Here is a 25,821-nt window from a genome sequence, read left to right as displayed (position 1 = left end):
TCACACACTATGTGATTCTGTTTATTTGTGAACTATACGTATTAGGCAAGTCTATAGACACAGAATTCAGATCACATACAGAGTCTATCAGCATAGATCATGGATCACAGGGAGTTGATACATGGGGACTGTGGCTGTTGGGAGTGATTCAGTATGAGATGTGGACTCCAGAAATCTCTCTGCTCACACATCAAGAAAGGCACCTGATTGATTTCTCCAGTGCCATTCACAGAGCAGAAGAACACACCTCCAGCTTTGCAGAAGCTGCAGTGAGGTCTTATGAAGTGAGCAGTGACCCAGGGCCTGGTTTCCAGCAGGTCTCTCAGAGGCAGAAAGATGGGGCCATTCTCAACAGGAATGGGGTCACCTGGCCACCACAGCCTAATCAGCGGGCCAAGAAGCAGACCTGGTATGTTGGAGGCACTTTGCCAAAGCCACTCTCCTTGGGATTGAGGTCAATGTCCTTAGGAACCATGGGACTGGACACGGAGAAGTTCTGGAGGATGGTAGTGAAGAAAAGGAACAATTCGTTGCGGGCAATGCCTTCACCAAGACAAATGCGCTTTCCTGTAGGCACAGAGGATGAGCCATGTGAGCCCCAGGGGAGTATAAAACATCTGGACTGTCCCATTCCTAAACCCAGACAACTCTGCTCATTGCAAAGAATAACAATGAGTTTGACCTTAAACCTGCAGCTGGAAAACAGTAAGAGATTCCCAAAACCTTAAAGAATTGGTGCAAGGGCCAGTGAGACTTCTTATCACAAAAAGGAGCCTTTTATCAACCCTGAGGACATGAGTTCAATCTCCTGGACCCACATGTTGCAAGAAGAGAACCAATGCCTCTCTGTCCTTTGATATAAACACACACACACACACACACACACACACACACACACACACACATACACACACACACACCGTAGCACACATGTATATGCATTCAAACATATACACAATAAATTAATCATAAAATTAAGACAAACTGTTAGTGGGTGTCTTGTGGTCACTTCTGACAGCTTTCTACCATTTGTGGGATTATCAGAGTCCTTTGTTTCAGAACTGTAAGAAGGTACTAGACTAGGAATGAAGTGTGTATGTGTATACATGTTTAATGTAACATCTTTAGTGTTCTATTTTAACTCAAGTCAAGGATTGTTATCCCTCTCATTGGCTGCCCTGAGGGTGAAGATACTGTTTACAAAGACTCTTAGATTAACAACTGGATGGTGTTAAGGTTCCTATATAAGCCAGACATGGAGGCACATGTCTGCAAGTACAGCACTTGGGAGACTGAGGAAGGAAGTTGATAGACTACAGAGCATGGCCTCTCTGTCTCTCCCCTTTCTCTGTCCCCTCTGTCACTCATCCTCTCCTCTACCTTTCTCTCTTCCTCTCTGCCTCCTTTTCTTCTTCAGCTTGTGATCAATGAACTTCAACAAGATCCCAAACACAATTGTTCACACAATTGAGAATGGGCAGGGGCACATGATAAGGAGCCTATGACATCCACAGTATTATCAGAGATATAAGGTTTGTCACCTTGGGCATGGAGCACCACAGAATAATGGGAGCCTGAAAGACCAGACAAGGGCTCCACCCCCTGCCCTGTACCTTAGAGATTCCTAATCTGCAAATGACCATATCAGGCCTCCAGATGCAGGAAGGATTTCCAAGCAACTCCTGTGCCCTCAAGTTGTTGGGAAATCGTGCCTGTGTAGGGGTGTCTAGGGAAAGCACCCTATCCCTTTAGGCATTCCATTTCCAGAACTTAGGTGACATGAGCTTAGAAATTCATGGAGTATCTCTCTGAGACAGTTCTCCTGGAACTCATTTTATGACCCAGATTTTTCCAGAGCACCTTTTAATGGATAATCTCACTCTCAACACTATGTCCCCACACATGGAGCTGGCGATTCAGACACCATTCATGTCCGTTTGGCATTAATATCCTTTTGACTTGTTTGCTCACTCTCTAGCTTACTTGCTTGCTTGCTTGCTTGCTTGCTTGCTTGCCTGCCTGCCTGCCTGCCTGCCTGCCTGCCTGCCTGCCTGCTTGCTTGCATCTCACAGCAGTCTCCCTGATCCTGTGTCTGTACCAACCATCACTATGTGTCTTATTATCTATTCTCTTCAGCTTGCTTTTTCTAAACTTCCTAGCCAACATCCTAACCCCTCCAACTTCTCTGGCCAACCACACTTGGTCATGAATTCCTTCTTACATGTCTTATTCTTACATTTCCTTTCACAAAAACCTGCCTTTCAAAACTTGGAACAGTTATAGAGACAATTCACTTTTATCTCACATTCTACATGTCTGCAACTATGAGGATCAAATAGGAAATGAGGCCCTTATACTGGACAGAGCCAGGAACAAAGCTAAGCCCAGGGTCACTGGACACTTGTCACTGGTCACTTGGACACTCAACACTAGACAATTCTTAGCTGAGACATGGCAAGTAAGAGAACACTTGCCTGAAATCCCTCAGTGAGTGAATGAGAACAGGAGGAGGAACGACAGGAGAGCATCTTCTAGAATGCACCAAGGAGAGGGTAGAGGTTTGGACTCTTCTGAGAGAACTTGCTTAACAAACACTTACCCTTGGATTCCATCCCTATCATGAGAACATAAGATAGGGAGGGCACAACTAAAGGCTAAAGAATTGTTTCTAGAATGCCCCTTTCTCCAAAAGATAAAAACATGAGCATAAAGCTTCCATGTTTATATCTCATAGAGTCCATAAAACTGAATTAAATTTGGCCAGAGACACTAACAAATTAACCAAACACAACAGCCAACAAAACTACTTGAGATTATATTCTTCCAATGAAGAGGTCTTGGTCTCTCATAGCAGTTTACCTACCCTAGGCTGCCAACTACTCCAGCATGGCCAAGTAAGGCAAAAGCAGAACTGGCAACAATTGAGCTGTATGTCCATGCCCAGCTCCCTATTGTCTATAGACAGCACATGCGGACACTAATGGATGCTGTAAATCTGAACATTTTCTGGTTCAGGATATTATCCATCATGGATGGTTTCTTTGCTCAAATAAATGGTAGTAATTTTTATTTCTATTACATTTTAGCAAGCCAGAGTATTTACTGCATACAGAGACAAGCATGTCAAGACATGCCCCAACTCCCCAGTGCTCACAGCTAAAGTCAATGCCTCCTTGGCCATCAAGACCCTACCCAGTTCACAGCAGTGTTCATAGATGATGTCACTTATTCTTACTGTTGGTTCTTAAGAAAATGCATTTGCTCAGATTTAGAGGCCTTTAAATAATTCCCCAAAGTACTGATGGACAGAATGTTCCTTTAATTCAAGAGTACTCTTATCGCACTATAGCCAGGGTGAATGAAATGGTTCAGGCAAAGCAGCTGAAATAAATCACTAAACAGAGACCTAGACCTGGCTGTGTCCAGGAGGATGAGCCTGCCCTATAGTGTCTGGGAAAGGAAGCACAAGTGGGTCTCACCTATAGAAAAGGGCATAAAAGCTTCATTTTTCTTCAGAGCCCCATTGGCATCCAGGAAGTGGTCAGGGTTGAAGGTGTCTGGTTGTTCAAAGTACCGTCGGTCATGGAGAGCTGAACTCAGGATGGGGTACACTTCAGTGTTCTAGGAGACATTATGAGACACAAAGATATTAGCATACCCTGACTCCCATCTGCAAACTGTCAGTCCCTGAGAAAGACAGAATGTAGGAAACCACAAACAGGCTGAGGTTGGTAATTAGGAAAATGGAGGATGATCATGGAGTAGAGATGTGGAATGGCAGCTGGTCTCACCTTGGGGAGCAGGTACCCTCGGAACAAAGTGTCTTTGGTGACTTTGTGTGGCACACCGATCGGGATTAGATCTGAAAATCTCTGAATCTCATGTATGACAGCCTCAGTGTAAGGCATTTTGGTGCGATCCTCCAGGGTTGGGAGTCGGTGTGAGCCAATCACCTGATCGATCTCCTTTTGCACTTTCTCTGCACAGAAAAGAGGAACACTGGATCTACTTCGCTGATTTGCAGCAACGATATTTCATTCTATAAGCCAACAACCCAGGAAAGAGGGCATCACGGAGCCTCCCTGAGAAACGCAGTACACTTGTGGGTACAAACAACTGTCCTGTTCTTAAGCGACTGTCTCTCTGTGCTCATGCTTAAAACTATATCACAGCTCTCCTCGACGAGCATCAGCCTCATTTCAACAGGGATTTAAAAAAAGAGAAAAATACAGCAAAGGGCTATTGCATAGGGAGACTTCAGAGCAATCATGTTGGTGTAAGAGTGTGAGGGAGAAAAGCATTAAAATCTCACATTCGCAAGGGAATGAATTGTCTGTCTCTACACACACATACACACACACACATACATATATACATAATACCCACAGACACACGTGCACAATAACATACACATGCTTGTACTTGCCCACAAGTCATAACTCTACATGGAATTTTATATTATGAACTCGAGGCTGTATCCTCAGGAATATAACAGAGAATCAGGCAGATTAGCAAATGAATGTATAATATAATTAATAGATAAATCAATTAATTGAACAGATTTGTGACTTAATGAAATGAACAGACTAAACACTGGATTATTTATTCAACTCATAAGTCAAAAGATGACTCAATTAGAGGATAAATGAAAGAATGGATAGACGTATAAAAGATAAACTCAAAGGCCAATTAGTGAAAAGATTAAGGAATAACACTTTTTTTGAGGCTACAATTACCCTGATACCCAAACCACACAAAGATGCAACAAAGAAAGAGAACTACAGACCAATCTCCCTCATGAACAATGATGCAAAAATACTCAACAAAATATTGGCAAACCGAATCCAAGAATACATCAAAACAATTATCCATCACGACCAAGTAGGATTCACGAAAGGATGGTTCAACATATGAAAATCAGTCAATGTAATACACCATATAAACAAACTGAAAGAAAAAAAACACATGATCATCTCCTTAGATGCTGAAAAAGCCTTTGACAAAATCCAACACCCCTTCATGATAAAGGTCTTAGAAAGATCAGGAATACAAGGAACATTTCTAAACATAATAAAAGCAATTTATAGCAAGCCAACAGCAAACATCAAATTAAATGGAGAGAAACTCAAAGTGATACCACTAAATTCAGGAACAAGACAAGTCCACTCTCCCCATATTTATTCAATATAGTACTAGAAGTTCTAGCTAGAGCAATAAGACAACAAAAGGAGATCAAAGGGATACAAATTGGCAAGGAAGAAGTCAAACTTTCATTATTTGCAGATGATATGATAGTATACATAAGTGACCCAAAAACTCTACCAGGGAACTCCTACAGCTGATAAACTCCTTCAGTAAAGTGGCAGGATACAAGATCAACTCAAAAAAATCAGTAGCCCTCCTATACACAAATTATAAAAGGGCTGAGAAAGAAGTCAGAGAAACATCACCCTTTACAATAGCCACAAATAATATAAAATACCTTGGGATAACACTAAACAAGTGAAGGACCTTTTTGATAAGAACTTTAAATCTCTAAAGAAAGAAATTGAAGAAGATATCAGAAAATGGAAGGATCTCCCATGCTCATGGATAGGTAGGATTAACATAGTAAAAATGGCAATCTTACCAAAAGCAATCTACAGATTCAATGCAATCCCCATCAAAATCCCAACACAATTCTTCACAGACTTGGAAAGAAAAATACTCAACTTCATATGGAAAAACAAAAGACCCAGGATAGCTAAAAGAATCCTATACAATAAAGCAACCCTTGGAGGCATCACCATCCCTGACCTCAAACTCTACTATAGAACTATAGTAATAAAAAACAGCTTGGTACTGGTATAAAAACTGATATATGGACCAATGGAATCGAATTGAAGACCCTGACATTAATCCATGCACATATGAACACCTGGTTTTTGACAAAGGAGACAAAACTATACAATGAAAAAAAGAAAGTATCTTCAACAAATGGTGCTGGCATAACTGGATCTCAATATACAAAAGATTACAAATAGATCCATATCTGTCACCATGCACAAAACTCAAGTCCAAGTGGATCAAAGACCTAAACATAAATCCAGTTACACTAAACTTAATAGAAAAGAAAATAGGAAGCACTCTTGAATGCATTGGCACCAGAGACCATTTCCTAAATAAAACACCAACAGCACAGACCCTGAGCACAACAATTAATAAATGGGACCTCTCGAAACTGAGAAGCTTTTGCAGGGCAAAAGACACAGTCAATAAGACAAAAAGACAGCCAACAGAATGGGAAAAGATCTTCACCAACCCCACATCTGACAGAGGATTGATCTCCACAATATATAAAGAACTCAAGAAACTAGACATCAAAGTACTGAACAGTCCAATTAAAAAATGGGCTAAAGAGCTAAACAGAGAATTCACAAAACAAGAACTACAAATGGCTGAAAGACATTTAAAGAAATGCTCAACATCCTTAATCATCAGAGAAATGCAAATCAAAACGACTCTGAGATACCACCTTACACCTGTTAGAATGGCTACAATCAAAAACACCAATGACAACCAATGTTGGAGAGGATGTGGAGCAAAGGGAACACTCCTCCACTGTTGGTGGGAATGTAAACTTGTACAACCACTGTGGAAATCAGTATGGTGCTTTCTCAGAAAATTAGGAATCAAACTACCTCAAGACCCAGCCATCCCACTCTTGGGCATATATATACCCAAGGAATGCTGATTCATACCATAAAGATACATGCTCAGCTATGTTCATAGCAGCACTATTTGTAATAGCCAGACCTGGAAACAACCTAGATGCCCGTCAATGGAAGAATGGATGAAAAAAAATGCGGTACATATACATAATGGAGTACTACTCAGCAGAGAAAAACAATGAAAGCATGAAATTTGCAGGCAAATGGATGGAACTAGAAAAAATCATCCTGAGTGAGGTAACCCAAACCCAGAAAGACAGTCATGGTGTGTACTCACTCATAGGTGGATTCTAGATATAAAATAAAGAACAATCAGACCACAACCCATAGAACCATGGAGGCTATATATATAGCATGGAGGTCCCTAGGACGACTGTAGCTTATAATAAATTTCAGTTTTACTCAAGTATTGAAAAAAATAGCCACATGAATGGAAACACATGAACTATGAACCAAAGGCTGAGGGGCCCCCAGCTGGATCAGGCCCTCTGAATAGGTGAGACAGTTGATTGGTTTGATCAGTTTGGGAGGCAACTAAGCAGTGGGACCAAGTCCTGTGCTCATTGCATGAGTTGGCTGTTTGAAACCTGGAACTTATGCAGGGACACTTGGCTCAGTCTGGGAGGAAGGGACTAGACCTGCCTGGACTGAGTCTACCAGGTTGATCGCAGTCCTCGGGGGAGGACTTGTTCTGGAGGAGGTGGGAATGGGAAGTGGGCTGGGGGTAAGGGGAGGGGTGGGAGGGGGGAGAATAGGGGAACCCATGGCTGATATGTAGAACTGAATGGTATTGTAAAATAAAATATATATAAATATATATAAAATAAATAAATAAAACTTTTGATAGAAGGATAGATAAGTTTATGCATAATCAATAAAAATAATTTATTCAATTCTACTGATCAAAGGGAAACTAAGTTGATGAATTAAAATAAATGAACAAAAGGACAGGTTGGGTGTTCATTAAAAATTAGACAGTGGATTGATATATGATGAGTGGGTGGGAAGTGTGTGTGTGTGTGTGTGTGTGTATGAATATTTACAGGTGAGTAGATAGAAGGTTGGTTGAGTAAATAGATATTTAGTTAGGCAGATGCTTAGTTGAATGGAAAAATGAATGAAGAGAAAGGTGGATGACATGAGTTGGTTGGTGGACAGAAAGGTGGGTAAATGAACAGAATGAGTAGATGGATGAAGAGGTGCATGGATAGAAAGATAAATGAATAAATGGATGTAATGACAGAAAGATGACAGGAAGGAAAGAAGGATGGATGGATGGGTGGATGAATGGATGGGTGGGTGGGTGGTTGGATAGGTGGATGGGTAGGTGGGTTGGTGGATAGATTGGTAAACATTAAAGTGAAAGGAAAACTCAAAGGAAACTGGGCCAGCTGAGTGTTCATTCACACACTACCCACAGCACTGCCCTAGTTTAGAAGAGAACCAAAGCCTTCAGAACTCCAGATGTAAGAGGCCCTTGTCTCTCTCATCCACACAAACCTCCACAGCTAAAAGGAGGCTAGAAGATCCCCCAACTGGCAGCCTGTGGCACACCTGTAATATGGGGGTATTTGAGCATGAGCAGGAAGCCATAGCGGAGCGTGGTGCTGCTGGTCTCGGTGCCAGCAAAGAAGAGAGACAGCACGGAGACTATGAGGTTCTCATGATGGAACTCCGTATCTTTGTTGGACTTCTCCTGGTTCCAGATGGGAGAGAGAAGGAAGGGTCAGGAGTGACTGGGTCCTTACAGGGAGATGCTCACACATCCTGGGAACTGACCTTCTGTCTCACACTGTATGGACCGCATTGCCAGTCTCAGTCCTTGACATTGTCATTGGCTCTCTGTTTATTTTGTCTCCTTCTTTCTTGACTTCACTCTCTGGTAGTTTTTCGTGTTTTGTCTCCCAGGCTCTCTCTTCCTCTGAGGTCTTTTCTGCTTTTTGCCCCCTGCCCTGTGTTTCTTCCACAGCCTTCTTCCTCCATATTTCATTTTCTCCTCCCCTTCTCTAGTCTTCAATTTCTAGATTCTTCTGCATCTTCTCCACTCCATTTCCTATCTCTCCTCCCCATCCTCTTTCCCCCTTTTCCTCTGCTCACATCCCCAGCCTTCACTCTCACCCATCACTTCTCTCATTCATGCAGGACTTACCTTCTCCATGCGTAGAAGGTAGGTATCAATAAAGTCCCTTGGATTGCTGGGGTCCAAGGTTGCCCTGTGCTTCTCCACACTCTGGCCAATGAAGTCAAGGATTTCCCGCAGGTTTCTGGAGATTTGTCTGTGGGCTCCAGGAAAGTACTTCAGGAAACCAGAGAAGAGCTCAAACACCTGCAGGAAAGAAGGTCAGGAGGTCACCTGGAGCTATCAGGACTCAAGAATCTGTGTTCCTAGGTCCCCATATTTCACAAGGATCTGCCCTCTCTCCTTCCATTCTCTCGCCTCCCCTCCCCCACTCCTTTGCTCATCTTCTCTTTCCTTCATTTCCCCTCTCATGCACACACACACACACAGCATGCTCTCAGCCTGTTTCTCTGAGTCTTTCTCCAGCACTTGTATTGTATTCTCTCTCACTCTTTCCTAAGCCGTCATTTTGATTTTGTTTTTGTCAATCAGGGTCTCATGTCTTTCAGACTCTCCTCAAACTCAATATTTATCCAAAGATGGCCTTGAACTCTGATCTCCCATGTAGTGGAATTGCACATATGAACCACCAAACCTGGCTTAATTTGTGCTAGGGATGAACCCCAGGATTCACCCGATAGACAAGTCCTCTACCCTCTTAGCTACAGCCACACCCCCCATGTCATCATTTTCATGTCTGGGTGACTCGGTATTTCTGCATTAGGGTTTCTCCACCCTACTTAACATCTGACCCCATCCTCGCCCTTCAGGCTTCAGGCTCCTTGTCTCTCCATGTTGTCTCTGCCTTTCTTCCAGCCCTGAGACACTCCCTTCTTCACCCACAGAGCAGCCTCTTCTTTCCTCTGCCCTGGATGCTCCTCTCTTCCCATCCACTAACCTGGCTGGAGAATGAGCTGAAGAGAGAGAAGGACCTATAGAACAGGTCCAGCAGGCGCAGGAACTGGCGGTCTTTGTAGTCAAAGCGCTCTCCAAAGACAATGGAGCAGATGATGTTAGCTGTGATGCCCTGGAAGAGGAAGGTGGGATCCAGGGGGGCTCCTGGAGAATATGGATGCATTTCAGGAGACATAGCATCAAGACATGTCATCAGAGGACATTTGGTGTTGGCCCCCATCTCTGTAACCTGTCCCCACCACTCAATACCAACTGCTGCTACCCCATTTGTACACATGATGCACTAGGCCCTGCACTCACGATTGCATTTTATTTAATTTCCTCTCAAAATTATACATAAGATGCAATGCTATTAATATACACAGAGATGGGCGCTAACTACACCAAGGTAACACAGCTCCTCATGACTGGGACCAGGATCAGACCCAGGAGCTGAGAAGCAGAGCAAGGGTAACGTAGTCTCCACCGAGCACCTCCTCCCAGGAAAACATTCTGACTCTGAGCCCATAGCTGACTCCCACTGGCAGGAATGGTGCAGAGAACGGTGTGGGGGTTGCCTGTGTGGATTTAGAAGTCTCATCTTTGAGACTTCCTCCATTCCTTCTCTGATTCTAGGCTCTGTGGTGTTCCAAGAACCATCAACACCGAGTGCCTGCTGCCTTTTGTTCCATGGGATGTTGTCAGCCCAGAAATATTGGGCCGTTGTTACCCCTCTCTCTGGGTCTGGCCTGTCTACTGTCTCTGATTCCTCTGCAGATCTTTCCCTGATGCTTGTCAGCCTTTATCTGTCTCTCTGATTTCCTGTCTAAATGTCTCTCAGCATTTCTGTCTTTCTCTTTTCCACCCACCTACCTTTTTTCCTCCCCCCTCTCTTCCCCTCACTCCTGCTCCCCTATATTTCCTCTTCCTTCAAGCTCCAGCTCAGCTTCCCAGTCTCTGTCACCCTGCCTTCTCCTTCCTAGTCTCTTGATTTCCTTCTGTTCCCTTCCAGTCTCTGCATGGACCTCTCAGAGTCTCCTGAGAAATCTTAAAAGAGATGACAAACACTGGCAAAAAGGAATGATTTGGTAAAAACAGACAGGGTCACCAGGATGCTCCTGATGTGAAGTTTCTATAAGTACCCAGTAGTGCCTATGACTGCCACAAAGTAAAACACCCCATCTTTGCTCACCACCCCACTCATCAGGACATCCTCAAGGAACACAGTTCCTTGCTTCTAACACCTGCTTTGGACATAGTCCATGTTTTAAGACTGATTAACGTGATCAAGACACCCTTGAACTTGGTATAAAGTCAAGGATGACCTCCAACCTCTAAGCTCCTGCCTCCACCTCAGGTATACAGTGGTGACTAGCATGAGGCACCATGCCAATGTTGTGGTGTCAGGATCAGGCTGGGAACTGTGTGTGCCAGGCAAGCCCAGCAAGCCTGACCTGCACCCACCTTTTCGACCACGGTTTCTCTCTGAGACAAGATTTCATGATGTAGCCAAACTGGCTTTGAATTTATGATCCTTCTGTCTCAGTACCCTGAGTATTGGGAGGACAGGCTTGTGCCATCACCCCAGACTGACACATATTCTTATCCTGGCATTGATTTCCCTGAACATAAGTAGACTGAATGCAAATACCAATATCTGTGTCTCTGAGCCATTCTTGGATACTGTTAACTTTACATCTCTTTCCCTGTCTTTCTATATTTCTCTCTCTCCCCTTACTTCATCCTCTCCCCAGTGAGTGTGTGTGTATGTTTGTATGTCTGCATGTGTGTTTCTGTGTGTGTCTCTGTGTGTGTCTATGAGTGTGTCTGTGTGTGTGTCTGTGTGCATGTCTATGAATGTGTCTGTGTGTATAATTGTGTGTGAGTCCTGTATGTGTGTCTGTCTGTGTGTGTGTGTGTGTGTGTGTGTGTGTGTTTCTTTCCCTGCCCATGGATGTGTGTTTCTTTCTCTGCCCATGGATGTCTCTTCTCTTTCTCTGACTGTGCACTCAGGTCTCTATATCACCATCTTCCTTTATACCCATTCCAGAGATTCACCCTGAGATTTCCGGAGCTCCTCAACCAGACATTGGGCCTCCTCCTGAATCCGCTCCTCCACACTCCGCTTTCCCATTCCAAAGTCTCTCATGGTGGCCAGAGAGAATCGCCGAAGGGTCTTCCAGCGTTCCCCATTGGCAAAGATCACACCTAAGAAAATAAGAGAAGCATGGGGGAGTTATAGAGGAAGTTCAAAGAAACCTGGGTCCTTCCCCACCCCATGCCCTCCCTTCCATCAGATTCTCCTCTCTCTGGGCCCATTCTCCAGCCCACCTCAACCCAAACTTTGAGACTCCTACCATAGTCCTTGAAGACTGGTCTAACCACAGCAATTGTCCCCCGGCCAGAGAAAGCCTCAGCTTGGTCCACCAGAGCCTCCCTTATGGCCTCTGTGCCATACAGCATGACCACGGGCCTCGGTCCCAGGTGCACTGTGAACACATCTCCATATTTTTCTCGAAGCTACCAAGCATAAGGGCACCAGGATTGTTGTTAGTCAATGAAGACGTTGTTGCTACCCTGTGAAAACACTTAGATACAAAGTGATACATAGGAAGCCCTACCCTGACCACCTTCCCCTTCTGAGGACATAGCAATTTCAGGGTCAATCCACCACCAAGCAAGTCTGCATGGATGCTGGATGATCTGAGCAGTACTGCATTACAGTATGGCAGTGGGTGGGTGGCTCTTGCTATCAGCCCAGCACTGGGGAAGTAAATGAGGTGGATCAGGAGTTCAAGATCATCTCTTGCTGCTGTTGAGGTGGAGGCCACCCTGGGGCTACATGAGACCTGGTATCAAAAAAATAAACAGTTCAGGCTGGAGAGATGGCTCAGCAGTTAAGAGCACTGCCTGTTCTTCCAGAGGTCCTGAGTTCAACTCCCAGCAAAAAAAAAAATAAATAAAATAAAATAAAAATGAAAAATAAATAAACAATTTAAAAATATGATGTAGGAAAACTGAGAGTGATGAGTTAACGTTACAGAGGGTTCAGCAGTAAACTTGCTTAGGAAATACTAAGCTGCACAAGGCAGGGTTTACCTAAGGCAATGCTGCCTCTCATATGACTGGTTGATCAGTAGTAAGACAGCCAGACTTGTTAGAAACCGTAGGAAAAATATTGTACCCTGAACATAATTGTAGTTTAGGCTTCTGAGAATATATTTCTGTTAATATTTGTTTGTTAAGTTAGTTGTGAATTAGGCTCCATTCCCACATCAACATGGCTCTACTGGGCAGTTCAGAGGGGATAGCACTGGCTAACAATGATCATTAAGTCCTGTTTCTCTTATCAGGAAGACAGTAATTCTGCTAGGTGGGCAGGAGAGCACTGGTGTGGTGGTTTGAATAAGAATGGCCCTCTATAAATTCCTATATTTGAATGCTTGGTCACCAGGTTGAAAAGATTAGGATTGGTGGATGTGGCCTGGTTAGAGGAAGTGTGTCACTGAGTATGAGCTTTGAAGTTTCAAAAGCCCATATGAAGCCTAGAGTTTTTCTCTCTGCCTACAGATCAGGATGTGGCTCTCAGCTACTGCTCCAGCACCTGCCATACCTGCTGTCATGTTCCTGCCATGATGATAATGAACTAAATGCTTTCTTATTAGAGCTACCTTGGTCATGGAGTCTCTTCACAGCAACAGAACAATGCCTGAGACACAAGCAATGTGATTCAAAAGGAACAACGCTAGTCTACTTTAAAATTAATGGTGACGATACCTTTGCTATAAATCTCCACTTATCTGAAATAGACCGGCTTCCAGTTCCTATCTCTATGAAATATGTGTAACTGCTCAAAGTCTGATGGAACCCAAGATATTTACAGATGACAACACATATGGAGTTAGTGCCCAAGATCTACACAAGCTGTTAAAAATGTCTCTTTGAGGCTAGTTTCTCTAGGATGTTGGTCAGAACCAGATGTGCATTATTAAAGAGCTTTATTCTTATTTCTCAAGTGTTTGGAGTACATTCTCACTGGTGTGTGGGGAAGGGGCTTAATCTGCTGCTTCAAACACAGATATAGATATAGACTGTGATATGTGCTGTGGGATATCTTCTTGTATGCTGTGAATATGTGTTGCTCTAGTTGGCTAATAAATAAGCTACTTTGGCCTATGGCAGGTCAGCTTAGAAGCAGGTGGGAAATCCAAACAGAGATACAGGAAAGAGAAAGGCAGAATTGGCAAATGCCAGCCCACCTCCCAAGGAGCAACAAGATCCCTGCAGACCACTAATGCCACAGCCACTTGGCAACATGTAGATTAATAGAAATGAGTTAAGTTGTAAGAACTAGCTAACATAAAGCCTGACCCATAGGCCATACAGTTTGTAAGTAATATAAACCTCTGCATGTCTACTTGGACCAAGCAGGTGAAGGGTGTGAGTGAGAGAGATTCATCCCAACCTCAGGGCCAGGCAGGACTGGAGAAACCTCTGGCTACATTTTGGCACCCAATGTGGGGCAAAAATTTCTACCCCAAACCTGAGAAGGCTATAAAAATGGATTCTAAAATGGAGTCAAGAGCAGCTTCCTCGTTGAGTCTCTCAGGCAAGTCATGACATAAAAATGCTGCAACATGCATGCTTGAGCTACAGCATGGCAGGTTCGCAGCTGTGTGAGCTTGACCTACAGCATGGCAGATTCCGGTCATGGTACACAGAGGTGTCTCCAAGCCATGCAGTGTGATGCATGGTGGATTTAGCTTTTGCTAGTACAGACAAAACAATGGGGGTGGAATTCTGGGTTATATACTGCTGGATGGAGGCATAGATCCACTGCTTCCCAGACTCATTGGTGAGCATGGATCCCAGAGCTGGTGGTAATCATACCTCCACCATGTTGGGAAGCTGGAGGGGGTTGGGGATGGAGGCAACAGCCAAAGTCACCATTCAGCTTAACAGTTTAAAATTGCTCCTGGTCAAAGAAGGATTATAGATTCACACTAGACAGATTCAGATGATATAAAACTCTAAATGGTTTAAAATGTATGTAAAAATGTACATAGGCTTCGAAGAGGGAGAAAAAAGAACATATGTAGTTTTATAAAGAAATAGATAGTTTTTAAAAATAAAGTATTTAAAGAGACAGTAAAAGTAATATAAAAGTCAATGCACATAAAGATAAAATTTACACAGAGAACCTGGATTGTATTGTCTTTGGGATTTTTAATTGAAGAGAGACATTTGATTGTAAAGACTGTTAAACTAATACATTGCTTTGGAAACGATGAGAACCCATGGACTGCTTCCAGGCTAACATGTTTTGATCAACCAAGACCCTCTGAGAGGTTGATACAGCCTCACAGACTGCTACAGCCAAGATTTAACTATGATTCTTAATTTTCTCAGGATTCCCATAAGATTGCCAGCACCCCCAAACAGCAGAAAGTAGTATGAAAAGCTATGCCCAAATTCCTAAAATATTGTTTATAAATGTTTATTTTTACTTAAAAGGGGTTGATTATGAATGCAAACTCTTTCTAAAGAAGGAAAGGGGATAGTGTAGACATGATAGAATGAAAGGGTAGGTTATTCAGGGCACTTAAAGAGCAACAACTTATTTTAAATGTTTTACATTGCTATGGATTTTGGTTTATTGATGCAAATTTGAAGTTGTTTCATTTATTGGTGCAAATTTGAAGAAAAATTTTGTTATATTGTATGTATTTCTACTCCTGTTTGGGGTACTATATTTGTGCTGCTCATTTGAAATTGTAGTGTATAGTTGAGAAATACAGATTAATAAGTAGTCATGTTAAGTTTTCTAGATATACATAGGTATTTTTCAATTAGGTAGGTAATCTTCAAACACTTCAAAGAATTACAGATATGGCATTTAAAATGTTTTAAAACTTAGACTTTTCTGGACAGTGAGACATGTCTCACATTGTTTAAAGAGGAAGCTGAGTATAAAAGACACTCCATATGGAGTTTTTCTTCTTCTTCTTCTTCTTCTTCTTCTTCTTCTTCTTCTTCTTCTTCTTCTTCTTCTTCTTCTTCTCCTTCTTCTTCTTCTTCTTCTTGGCAAAACTAGCCATTTGGGCAAGAAACTGCTCTTGCCTGGACTGCTTGACAATATGTGACAATATATATAGAGACTGGACATGTAGGACCCATGGGAAAGTGACCACTAAACTTTTCCTAAAAAGGGTGAGATCCTTCTTCAGGTTCCTGCCTCATAGAGGAGACTGCCAGATATTCTGCAGGACACAGGGAGAAGCAACTGGTGAACTTTGCCAATAAGCGAGACAATCCTTCGACTTTCTTGCTTCACTAAAGAGTCTGCCAGAGACTCTAGGCCTGTAGGCTGAAGATCAATGCCCCAATGGTGCTGAGAAAGTTTGGATGACTGTCCAGGCAGCCAGATATCTCAGTAATTTCTAAAATTATGGGAATTTCTTGCAATTCACTTCCTGTTTGCTCAGGTAATATTATATTCTTCTGGGTTCTTTGATGGAGTTGAAGACTAGATAGTTATAATTATAATTTTCCTTGGCTCTGATAAAAGATAAAATTAGATATAAAACTTTAAACTCACAAATATAGGACAGATGATAGCCTAGTTTCTTTAATTTTGCCAAATACAAATAGACTAGATATTATAACTAATTCTTGTTTGATAACTGTTTTATTTACATGTATTTTTTAAATATGGAATGCTCACAAATTTGAGTGCCATCCTTGCACTGGGGCCATGCTAATCTTCTCTGTATCATTCCAATTTTAGTATATGTGCTGATGAAGCGAGCACTATTCTATGTAATTTTACTATGTTAAAGTTAAAGCCTTCCTTTTTGATTACACAGAAATGGGGAAGTTCTGTGGGATGTCTTTCTGTATGCTGTGAATATGTGTTGTTCTAGTTGGCTAATAAATAAGCTACTTTGGCCTATGTCAAGGCAGCCAGGAGGCAGGTGGGGAATCCAAACAGAGATACAGGAAAGAGAGAGATGAAATGGGAGAGATGCCAGCCCACCACCCAAGGAGCAACAAGATGCCCTCAGATGAGCAATGCCACAGCCACATGGTAACATATAGATTAATAGAAATGGGTTGAGAGCCGGGTGTGGTGGCGCACGCCTTTAATCCTAGCACTTGGGAGGCAGAGGCAGGCGAATCTCTGTGAGTTCGAGGCCAGCCTGGGCTACCAAGTGAGCTCCAGGAAAGGCGCAAAGCTACACAGAGAAACCCTGTCTCGAAAAAAACCAAAAAAAAAAAAAAAAAGAAATGGGTTGAGTTATAAGAGTTAGCTAACAAGAAGCCTGACACAGAGGTCTTATATTTTGTAAGTAATATAAGCCTCTGTGTGTTTACTTGGGACCAAGTGGCTGCAGTATGTGGGTAGGAGAGATTCATCCTAACCACAGGGCTGGGCAGGACTGGAGAAAACTACATATATGGATATGATAAGGATGTTAACATAGATAGGTAGATAGATAGATAGATAGATAGATAGATAGATAGATAGATAGATAGATAGATAGATAGATAGATCATAGATAGATCATAGATAGATAGATAGATAGATAGATAGATAGATAGATAGATAGATAGATAGATAAATGTAAATACAGATATAGATCCTTGCCAATACCCTTCAGTCTAGACAGCTCTGGAATCTCAAACAAGAATCATGCTTCCTGTGACCCAGCTTCAACCTATCCAATTACTTCTCATAATATTCTAGAGAATAGCCCTGATTCACCCACTGGGTTACATGAGAAGGGAAAGTGATAGTCACCTGGTGGTGGACCTCAATGTGAGTCATGACTACAGTACACACAGTTGGAAAATACCTGACAATGCAACCATCTGGGCATCTTCAGGGAATTGATCCCAGGAATGTCACAACCCTTCAAGTGCTAAAAGCCCTTGAAGAGAATGGTGCAGTGTTTGCACATAACCCACCTCATCCTCTCACAACCTTTACCTCACTCTAGACTGCAATGCAGCTAATAGAAATGAAAGGCTATGAAAATGGTCAAGACCTGATGCTATTTACAAAAAGTGCTAAAAAGGAAACTCTATACATGTGTGATTTACATTTGTTTATGTTTTAAGACAAGATCTTAAAACTATATAGGCCAGGCTGACCTGGGACACACTATGTAGTTTAAGTTGTCTCAAATTTGTCATTCTCCTGCCTCCGTCTCTGAAGTGCTGGGTTTGCAGATGTGAGCCACAAATACATTTCTTTTATTTTTCACAAATGTATTTCTACTAAGTATTATTAATCCACACCTAGTTGAATCTGTGAGCAGAGAACCAGCCTTTATGGGAAATCAGCTATAAGTTTTGAAGCTGAATATAAACATACAGAGAAACTTCACCTTCAAGTGCTTGTACATCAAAAATACATACACGTATTCACCAATTGAATGAACCAGATTATTCCTAGAAGGAATCCTTCTTAATAAAATGTTACATGCGACAGTGGTGAGCCCATACCAGGGAACTTGTGCATTGACAAAATAACAATCTGCTTATCAAGTCAATGATAGAAATGATCACCAACTTAACTTGGTCATAAAAGCAACTCCTTACATTTGCTGTTATCCTAATGAAGTTTGAACACAGGTAAAGTCAATCCCCAGAGTCAGAATAGTGAGAGGGTAGTAACTATAGGGCACAAGACAGGGACCAATCTTAATGTGAGCTGATCTGCACATTGATGATAAGAATGTGTTTGCTTTGAAAATTCACTGAGGTGCGCTCTTGTAGAGCAGTGGTTCTCAACCTGTGGGTTTCAACAACCCCTCTGGGGATTGACTGATCCTTTCACAGGGACACTGAAGACCAACAGAAAACAAATATTTACATTATGATTCATAACAGTAGCAGAATTACATTTATGAAGTAGCAACAAAAATAATTCCATGGTTGGTAGTCACCCCAACCCGGGGAGCTGTATTAAAGGGTCATAGCATTACGAAGGCTGATGATCAACTTCAACAATATCATAGCTCAAAAGTTAAAACTGGAGTGGCTGGAGAGATGGCTCAGAGGTTAAAAATCTCATGCACAGGATCTAGGTTTGGTTCCCAGCACCCTCATGGCAGCTCACAACTATCTTTAAATCCAGTTCCAGGGGATATAATGCCCTCTTTTGACCTCTGCAGGCACCAGGCACACACATGGTGCACAGACATATATGCAGGCAAAACATTCTTACATACAAAGTAAAAATAAATCTAAAATGAATCATTTTAAATTATAACTGAAGCTGGAGAGGTAGCTCAGTGTCTGGAACACTTGCTGCTACATAATGACTGGGATTTGCACCCCAGTCCGCAGTTATAAGCCTGGTGTCCCAAGCACACCCATAGCCCCACCTCCAAAGTGGAGGTGGAAACAGGAGGATAGTGCAGCTTGCTGGTTTACAGCCTAGATAAGACAATGCAAGACTCAGGTTAAGGAAGAGACCCTGCCTCAAAGGAATAGGCAGAGAATGATAGAGGACAACCAAGACCACCATCTGGCCTCTATGTAAAGGTGTGGGCATCCATACACAAAGTAAACATACACTCAAACAGACAAATAATAATAATAAATAATAACATTTCTTTCAAAATTCTATGCAGCCACTTGCAGAACTTCCATAAGGAAGCACTGTAGTATCTGTACCATGAGACCCACCTCCTCTTCTGAGTCCTGACTCAGAAAATCATGACTCTTCCAAAACTTCCTTTCTATCTCTTGTTCTTCAGATAACGTCCAAAGGCTGGGTGTGCTTTCCCTGACAACTGAGCTGTCCCTCTCTTTTTCTGAAGCTTGCCCACTCACTTTTTACCACATGGATGCTGACAAACGGCATGGATTCCTCTATTTCTCTCACCCACTTTCCTCTTCCAGCAGCTGCCAAGATGTACCACTTGCATGCCCTGATGTTTTTAATCTCAAAGTCTGGTAAGATTGCCCTTGAGTTCCTCCTGAGTCTGTTCCTAACACCGGTTTCCATGGTAACGGTGGGTTCCCCTGAGGTTCTGATGAGAATAAGATGGGACTCTAAAGACATTCCTGTGAGGATAAAACAGGTGGTCACACTCCAGGACCTTAGCAGTCACACCCAGGCTGTGACTCTAGACACCCCAACAACTATCAAGGCATTTGAAAATAGATCCCAGGTCCACCACTCTTGAATCAAGCCTCAGAGGCCACACTTAAAAGCCTGACGAAGAGCTCAGGAAGCAGACACAGATGCATGTCCTTGGGACCCTACCAAGGGAGAATCGTGAACTTTGTATCAGTGTTATACCTGCAGGTATGACATGCAACACATGCATGCAGTGCCCTCAAAGGCCAGAAGAGGGAGCCAGATCCCCTGGAACTGCAGTTACAGATGGTTGGGAGCCATTTATTTTGGGAGCTGAGAACTGAAACTGGGTCATCAACAGAGCATCCAGTGCTCTTAACTGCTTGTCCAGCTCTCCTCCACCACCACCCAATCCTTCTTATGTCTTCTCCTAAATGAGCATTTCTTCCTGGGGCTACATGTGACTGAAACCCATCCACACACTGACCCACACTGAACAGCTTTGGAAATGTTCTATCTCCAAATTTTAGACCATCTCCCAATTATTTTAGAGTCCCCAATCTTAAGAGGAGGCTGTTAAAGAGCCTTTAAAGTAGTTTAGAATAGACTCCTCCCTCCTCCTGCTTCCCTGCTCCTGTTTCCCTCCTCTCTCCTCTCTCTTTCTTCCTCCCTCCTCCCTTTGGTCCTGAGTGACCACAGGATACTCTTACCTACTCCAAAGACTGACTCCTCCCTTAAGAGTTAATTCAGCTTGCCCCATCAGTCACCAGCCAAGAGAAGACTGGTTCATTAAACCATGATAAGCAGATGGGAAGAATGGTCATCCCCTTATTGCTCTAGGGGGGAATAATCATCCCCTTATTGCTCTAGGGAGGAATAATCATCCCCTTATTGCTCTAGGGAGGAATAATCATCCCCTTACTGACCTTGGTGCAGCCACTTGCAGAACTTCCATCAGCAGCTTTCTAGTCCTTACTAGACTGGAAAAATGACTTAGGGTTTAAAAGCACATGCTGTTCTTGAAGAGGACCTGGGTTCAGTTCCCAGCACTCACTTGGTACTTACACCATCAGTAACTCATTTCCAGGGAATCCTACACCCTTTGGAGCACCAAGCATGCATGTGCTATGCATGCATAAATGCAGGCAACACTCATACACATAGAGTAAAAATAAACCTTTGAGAGGAAAGTCATTTTGCTTTCCTGTGTTTTGTATCAGGCAGGTGAACAGGCAACTTAGCTAATTACCTTTTGTATGTTTATTCTACATCTCAAACTAGTCTGTCAGCTCCTGGGTGTCAGGAATGCAGCTCTGCTGCTCAACTCTGCCACTACCATTCTTGCAGGGGAACATGGAACTCTTTATTGTTCCACACTCCAAGCACATTGCCCCCACAGGATTCCACCATAGTGAGGACATGCCTGCCCATCATCACCAATCAGCATCTCACCTTCCACTCTATGGCCTGGAAGGAGTTGCTTGCTCATCCCTCTGAGTGATCTCCATGCACAAAAGCAAGGACAAGCCCACACAAAGGCCCCATATAAGTCTCACCTTCATGAAGGAGTTGAGGAGTCCTCTTCTGTCCATCTGCAGGAGGTTTCCCAGGAGGGGCAGTGGACGTGGTCCTGGTGGGAGGTGGCCACGGGCTTTTGGGTGGCCCCTGACCAGGAGCAGTACAAAGCCCACGAGGAGAGCAAGGAGGAGCAGGACACTGGGCTCCATGGTCCTGGTCTGGCCCCTGGTGACTTCACTGCACCCTCCAGCAGGACCTTTTATGCTGAGCCTGCCTCTCCACCTGGTTATGCAACTTGAGCTCTTCCCAACTCCTATCTCATCACTGTCCAGGAGTGTGAGCACCCCTACTTCCTGCTTGGGCTGCTGGTGACCTGCTCACTCCCTATCTCCTTGCCCCCACCCTAAGATGTTGGCAAGATCACCATGAAACAGATACACAGTACAAAAGGGCATAGGGAGTAATGTGTCTCGTTTTCTGGGGGTGAGTATACACATGTCAGCTCAGTTTTGTCTGTTTATTTAATCAAGCATGGAACTGTGTGTGTGCACTGTATGCTTTTTATAGTGAAAGGCCATTTCTTTGTGTTTGTTTGTTTGTTTTTGTTTTTGTTTTGGTTTTGTGACAGGTTTTCTCTGTGTAACTGCCTTGGCTGTCCTGAAACTCACTCTGTAGCCCAGGGTGGCCTAGAATGCACAGAGATCTGCCTGCCTCTGCCTCCCAAGTGCAGGGATTAAAGGTGTGTGCCATCACCACCCAGCTGGTCATTCTAATATGAATGTGCAGATGTGTGTTTCTGTGTTTGAGTCTAGATGTGCTTGCTAGTCTACTCTTGCACATCTGGGGTGAGTTTGCATGTATAATCTTAAATTGTGGAGGCCTTTCTCTATGTTCTTAGCTTCATGTATGAATGTGATTACATTTAAGTGGCAAGAACAGTGTCGCATGGACCGGTGCGCATCTCTGTGCGTCAATGCATTCCCCACCCCGAGTCCTTGAGGGGCTGCAGATATAATTTCTCCAGAGTCCCTATTGCACTCTCTGGCCCACGACAGCCACAGATGGGAGAAAAAGGAGAAGAAATGAGAGGTAAGAGATTCAGAATTGGGAAGTCTCAGGAACTAGGAGGAGAGAGAGGCTGAAACCTGGCAGAGGAGCAGTTGGGGCCTCTGGGTGTCTGGGCTGGCTAGATTTTATGTCAACTTGATACAAGTTAGGGTCATTTGAGAGGAAGGAACTTCAGTTGAGAAAAATGCTACCCTAAAATCACAGTGCAGGCAAGCCTGTAAGGCATTTTCTTTATTAGTGATTGATGGGGAGGCCCCAGCCCACCATAGGTGATGCCATCCCTAGGATAGTGGTCCTGGATTCTATAAGAAAGTAGCCTGAGCAAGCCATGGGGAACAAGCCAGTAAGTAGCACCCCTGCCTGGCCTCTGCATCAGCTCCTGCCTCCAGGTTCCTGCCTTGTGTTCCCACCCTGACTTCCCTGGATGATGAACTATAAAGTGGGAATTCAAGCAAAATATACCCTTTCCTCCCCAAGTTGCTTTTGGTCACAGTGTTTTGTCACAGAAATAGAAACCCCAACTAAATAGTCTCTGATTGCTGTGACTAATGACCAATGGTTCCTTTTGTCCTCCTGGCTGTCTTCATAGGTCATGAAGCTCTCCGACCCTCTCTCTTCCTATCTTTGTCTCACAGTGACTCTACCCCCTGCCCCCATCCCATAGACTCTGCAGAAAGATGCAGAGACTATCTTAGTCTGTATTCTGCAGTAGTAGAATATTGGAAACCCAGAAATTATAAGAACAGATTTTTTTTAATTTTGTGGCTCTCGAAGCAGTTATTTCCAAGAACACAGCACTGGTGTCTGGTGAGGCCCTTGCTGGTGCTCTATAACATGACACAGGGGTCAGCAAAAGTGCCTAACACTGAGGGAGAAACCTAAAAAGGAAACTGGGGGTGGGGGTTGGGGCGGGGAGGCTAGGGGGCAGGAGGAGCTAGGAAAGGGGAATCTGCGGTTGGTATGTAAAATGAATAGAAAAATCTCTTAATAAAATAAATATATATATGAAAAAAAGGAAACTGAACATTTTCAGCTAGCCCACCACTACAGTGACGACTTTGATCCATTCACCAAGTATAACACATAACGTTTTAAATGTGAAATCCTTGTCACAGGTTCACACATCAACACTTTGTACCTAACTGATAACACTATTTGGCGAGGTGGCAGGATACCCTAAGAGGTAAAGCTTGCAAGAATTACATTGTTGAATTGTTGAGTAACAGAGTAACAATGTTTTGCATTTTGACCAACCACCAAACTGTTTTGCCAATGTGGCACACCATTTTACAATCTCACCAAATCCTTATTTTTTTTTATTATTATTATTTTACAACACCATTCAGTTCAACATAATAGCCACAGATTCCCCTGTTCTCCCCCTCTCGCCCCCCTCCCCCCAGTCCACCCCCCATTTCCACCTCCCCCAGATCAAGGTCTCCCCCGAGGACCGGGATCGACCTGGTAGACTCAGTACAGGCAGGTCCATTCCCCCTCTCCCAGACCGAGCCAAGTGTCCCTGCATAAGTCCCAGGATTCAAACAGCCAACTCATGCAACGAGCCCAGGACCCGGCACCAATGCACAGCTGCCTCCCAAACAGATCAAGCCAAATGAGTCCTCAAACTACTGAAAATGTGCACCTATGAAACATGTACATGAAGGTTTACAGCAGTGTGTTGCTAATAGTAAAAAAGTTAAAACAACTCAAATAGCTATCAAATACTGGAGAGAAATAAAATGTGGCTTATTCACACAATAGAATATTATTAAGACATAAAAATGAATGAGAAACTGACAGATTAAATGACTTTGGTGAACCTTCATAATTTCATTTATAGAGCTTTCCATTTCTAATTTATAAATACATTTGGGGTTATAAATTATAAATGTACTGCCTCCTGTCAACATTGTATACTTCTTTTTTTTTGTTATTTGTTTTTTGTTTTTTGAGACAGGGTTTCTCTGTGTAGCTTTGCGCCTTTCCTGGAACTCACTTGGTAGCCCAGGCTGGCCTCGAACTCAGAGAGATCCGCCTGCCTCTGCCTCCCGAGTGCTGGGATTAAAGGCGTGTGCCACCACCGCCCGGCTCATTGTATACTTCTATTTGATGATTTCTGTGTCAAACATTATATGGAAATGTTTCCAAGTATTTTCTGTATTAACTGTGAATGAATAGAACAAAATAAATTGCCTGTGATAAAAAAAAAAAAAGAATTACATTGTTGGAGGCAAGATGATAGGTCACAACTCCACTACATGCATCCATGTGTGTGTGTGTGTGTGTGTGTGTGTGTGTGTGTGTGTGTGTGTGTCTGTGTCTGTGTCTGTGTGTGTGTCTTTGTGTGTCTGTGTGTGTGTCTTCCTCTTCTTCATCCTCCTCCTTTTTCCTCCATCTGCCATATATAAGAACAACCACAAGCTCCCTTGCTGTGGATGTCTTTCTGGATGCTGTGAATATGTTTTCCTCTGATTGGTTGATAAATAAAGCTTTTTGGCTTATGGCAAGGCAGCTTAAAGGCAAGCAGGAAATCCAAACAGATAGACAGGAAGAGAAAGGAGAGCAGATGCTGCCAGCAGCTGCCATGAGAAGCAAGATGTAAAAGTACTGGTAAGCCACAAGACACATGGCTAAGTATAGATTTATAGAAATGGGCTAATGTAAGATATAAGAACTAGCTAGCAATAAGCCTGTCATGACCATAGTTTAAAATTAATATTAAGCCTCTGTGTGATTATTTTATAAAAGGCTGCAGAACTGTGGATGAGAGATTTGTCCCAACTGTGGGCCAAGTGGGACGCAGAAAAACTTTCAGGTATACTCCTTCATTTAGACCAAAGCCCCAAGTGCCACACCTAGCCTGCCATGAAAGTAAGAGAAAATAAATCCTCTCCTCTTAGTTGCTTTGTAGCAGGAATTTGGCCACAATGACAATAAAGGCAGAAAAATGGATCCAGAACTAGGTTGTAGGATAAACATGACCATGTTACTCAAAGGCTGGAGTCGTTGTCAGCTGGGGCTCCGGGCTTGAAATGGGAGCTCATGGCTGGTCACATAACAGTGGCAGATGAGAAACAAGAGAGAAAGAGAGAAGCTGAGATCAGGCCCAGGTTTCAAGTTGTCATCTAATCTATCTACAGTCCATTGTAAGAAACCTACTTCCACCAGACAGGCCTCACCTCTTAAAGATCCCATAATTCCCCAAAACAGAACCACCAGCTGTGGATCAAATGTTCAAGCACATGTTTTGGGAAACATTCAGAGTTAGTCTATAACATCAAGGCAAAAGCTTTATGACCTTATCACATTTTGAAGATCTCACTTCTTACCATTGTTATAATGACATTTAAATTTCAACATGGGTTTTAGAGATGACATTCAAACTATAGTTTCTACCCTGCTCCCCCAACACACACACA

The 25,821-nt window shown here is 43.1% G+C and overlaps 1 protein-coding gene and 1 non-coding gene across 4 annotated transcripts; both read right to left on the bottom strand.

Moving 5' to 3' along the window:
• On the bottom strand, window positions 1–21,605 carry LOC102926942 (cytochrome P450 2B1-like). Of its 3 annotated transcripts, none has more exons than XM_076574430.1 (9): window positions 21,373–21,605; window positions 12,081–12,243; window positions 11,782–11,931; window positions 9,728–9,888; window positions 8,860–9,036; window positions 8,265–8,406; window positions 3,792–3,979; window positions 3,480–3,621; window positions 1–567 (listed from the first exon to the last, which is right to left on the bottom strand). In XM_076574430.1, exons 1-9 carry the CDS (start codon window positions 21,541–21,543, stop codon window positions 386–388), a joined length of 1,476 nt encoding a protein of 491 aa, XP_076430545.1. In that variant the 5' UTR covers window positions 21,544–21,605; the 3' UTR covers window positions 1–385. The 3 variants fall into 3 exon arrangements, with proteins under 3 accessions (XP_076430545.1, XP_076430551.1, XP_042138028.2); XM_076574436.1 differs by lacking the exon at window positions 21,373–21,605 and adding an exon at window positions 21,066–21,148; XM_042282094.2 differs by lacking the exon at window positions 21,373–21,605 and adding an exon at window positions 19,420–19,845.
• On the bottom strand, window positions 16,429–16,534 carry LOC121826933 (U6 spliceosomal RNA). Its single transcript, XR_006069094.1, has one exon. It is a non-coding gene; the product is annotated as a U6 spliceosomal RNA (small nuclear RNA).
• Window positions 21,606–25,821: the final 4,216 nt, after the last annotated feature.

The sequence above is a fragment of the Peromyscus maniculatus genome, chromosome 1 (assembly GCF_049852395.1).
Source record: "Peromyscus maniculatus bairdii isolate BWxNUB_F1_BW_parent chromosome 1, HU_Pman_BW_mat_3.1, whole genome shotgun sequence".
Classification (NCBI taxonomy): Eukaryota; Metazoa; Chordata; class Mammalia; order Rodentia; family Cricetidae; genus Peromyscus; species Peromyscus maniculatus.
This window is presented reverse-complemented; position numbering and strand designations above follow the sequence as displayed.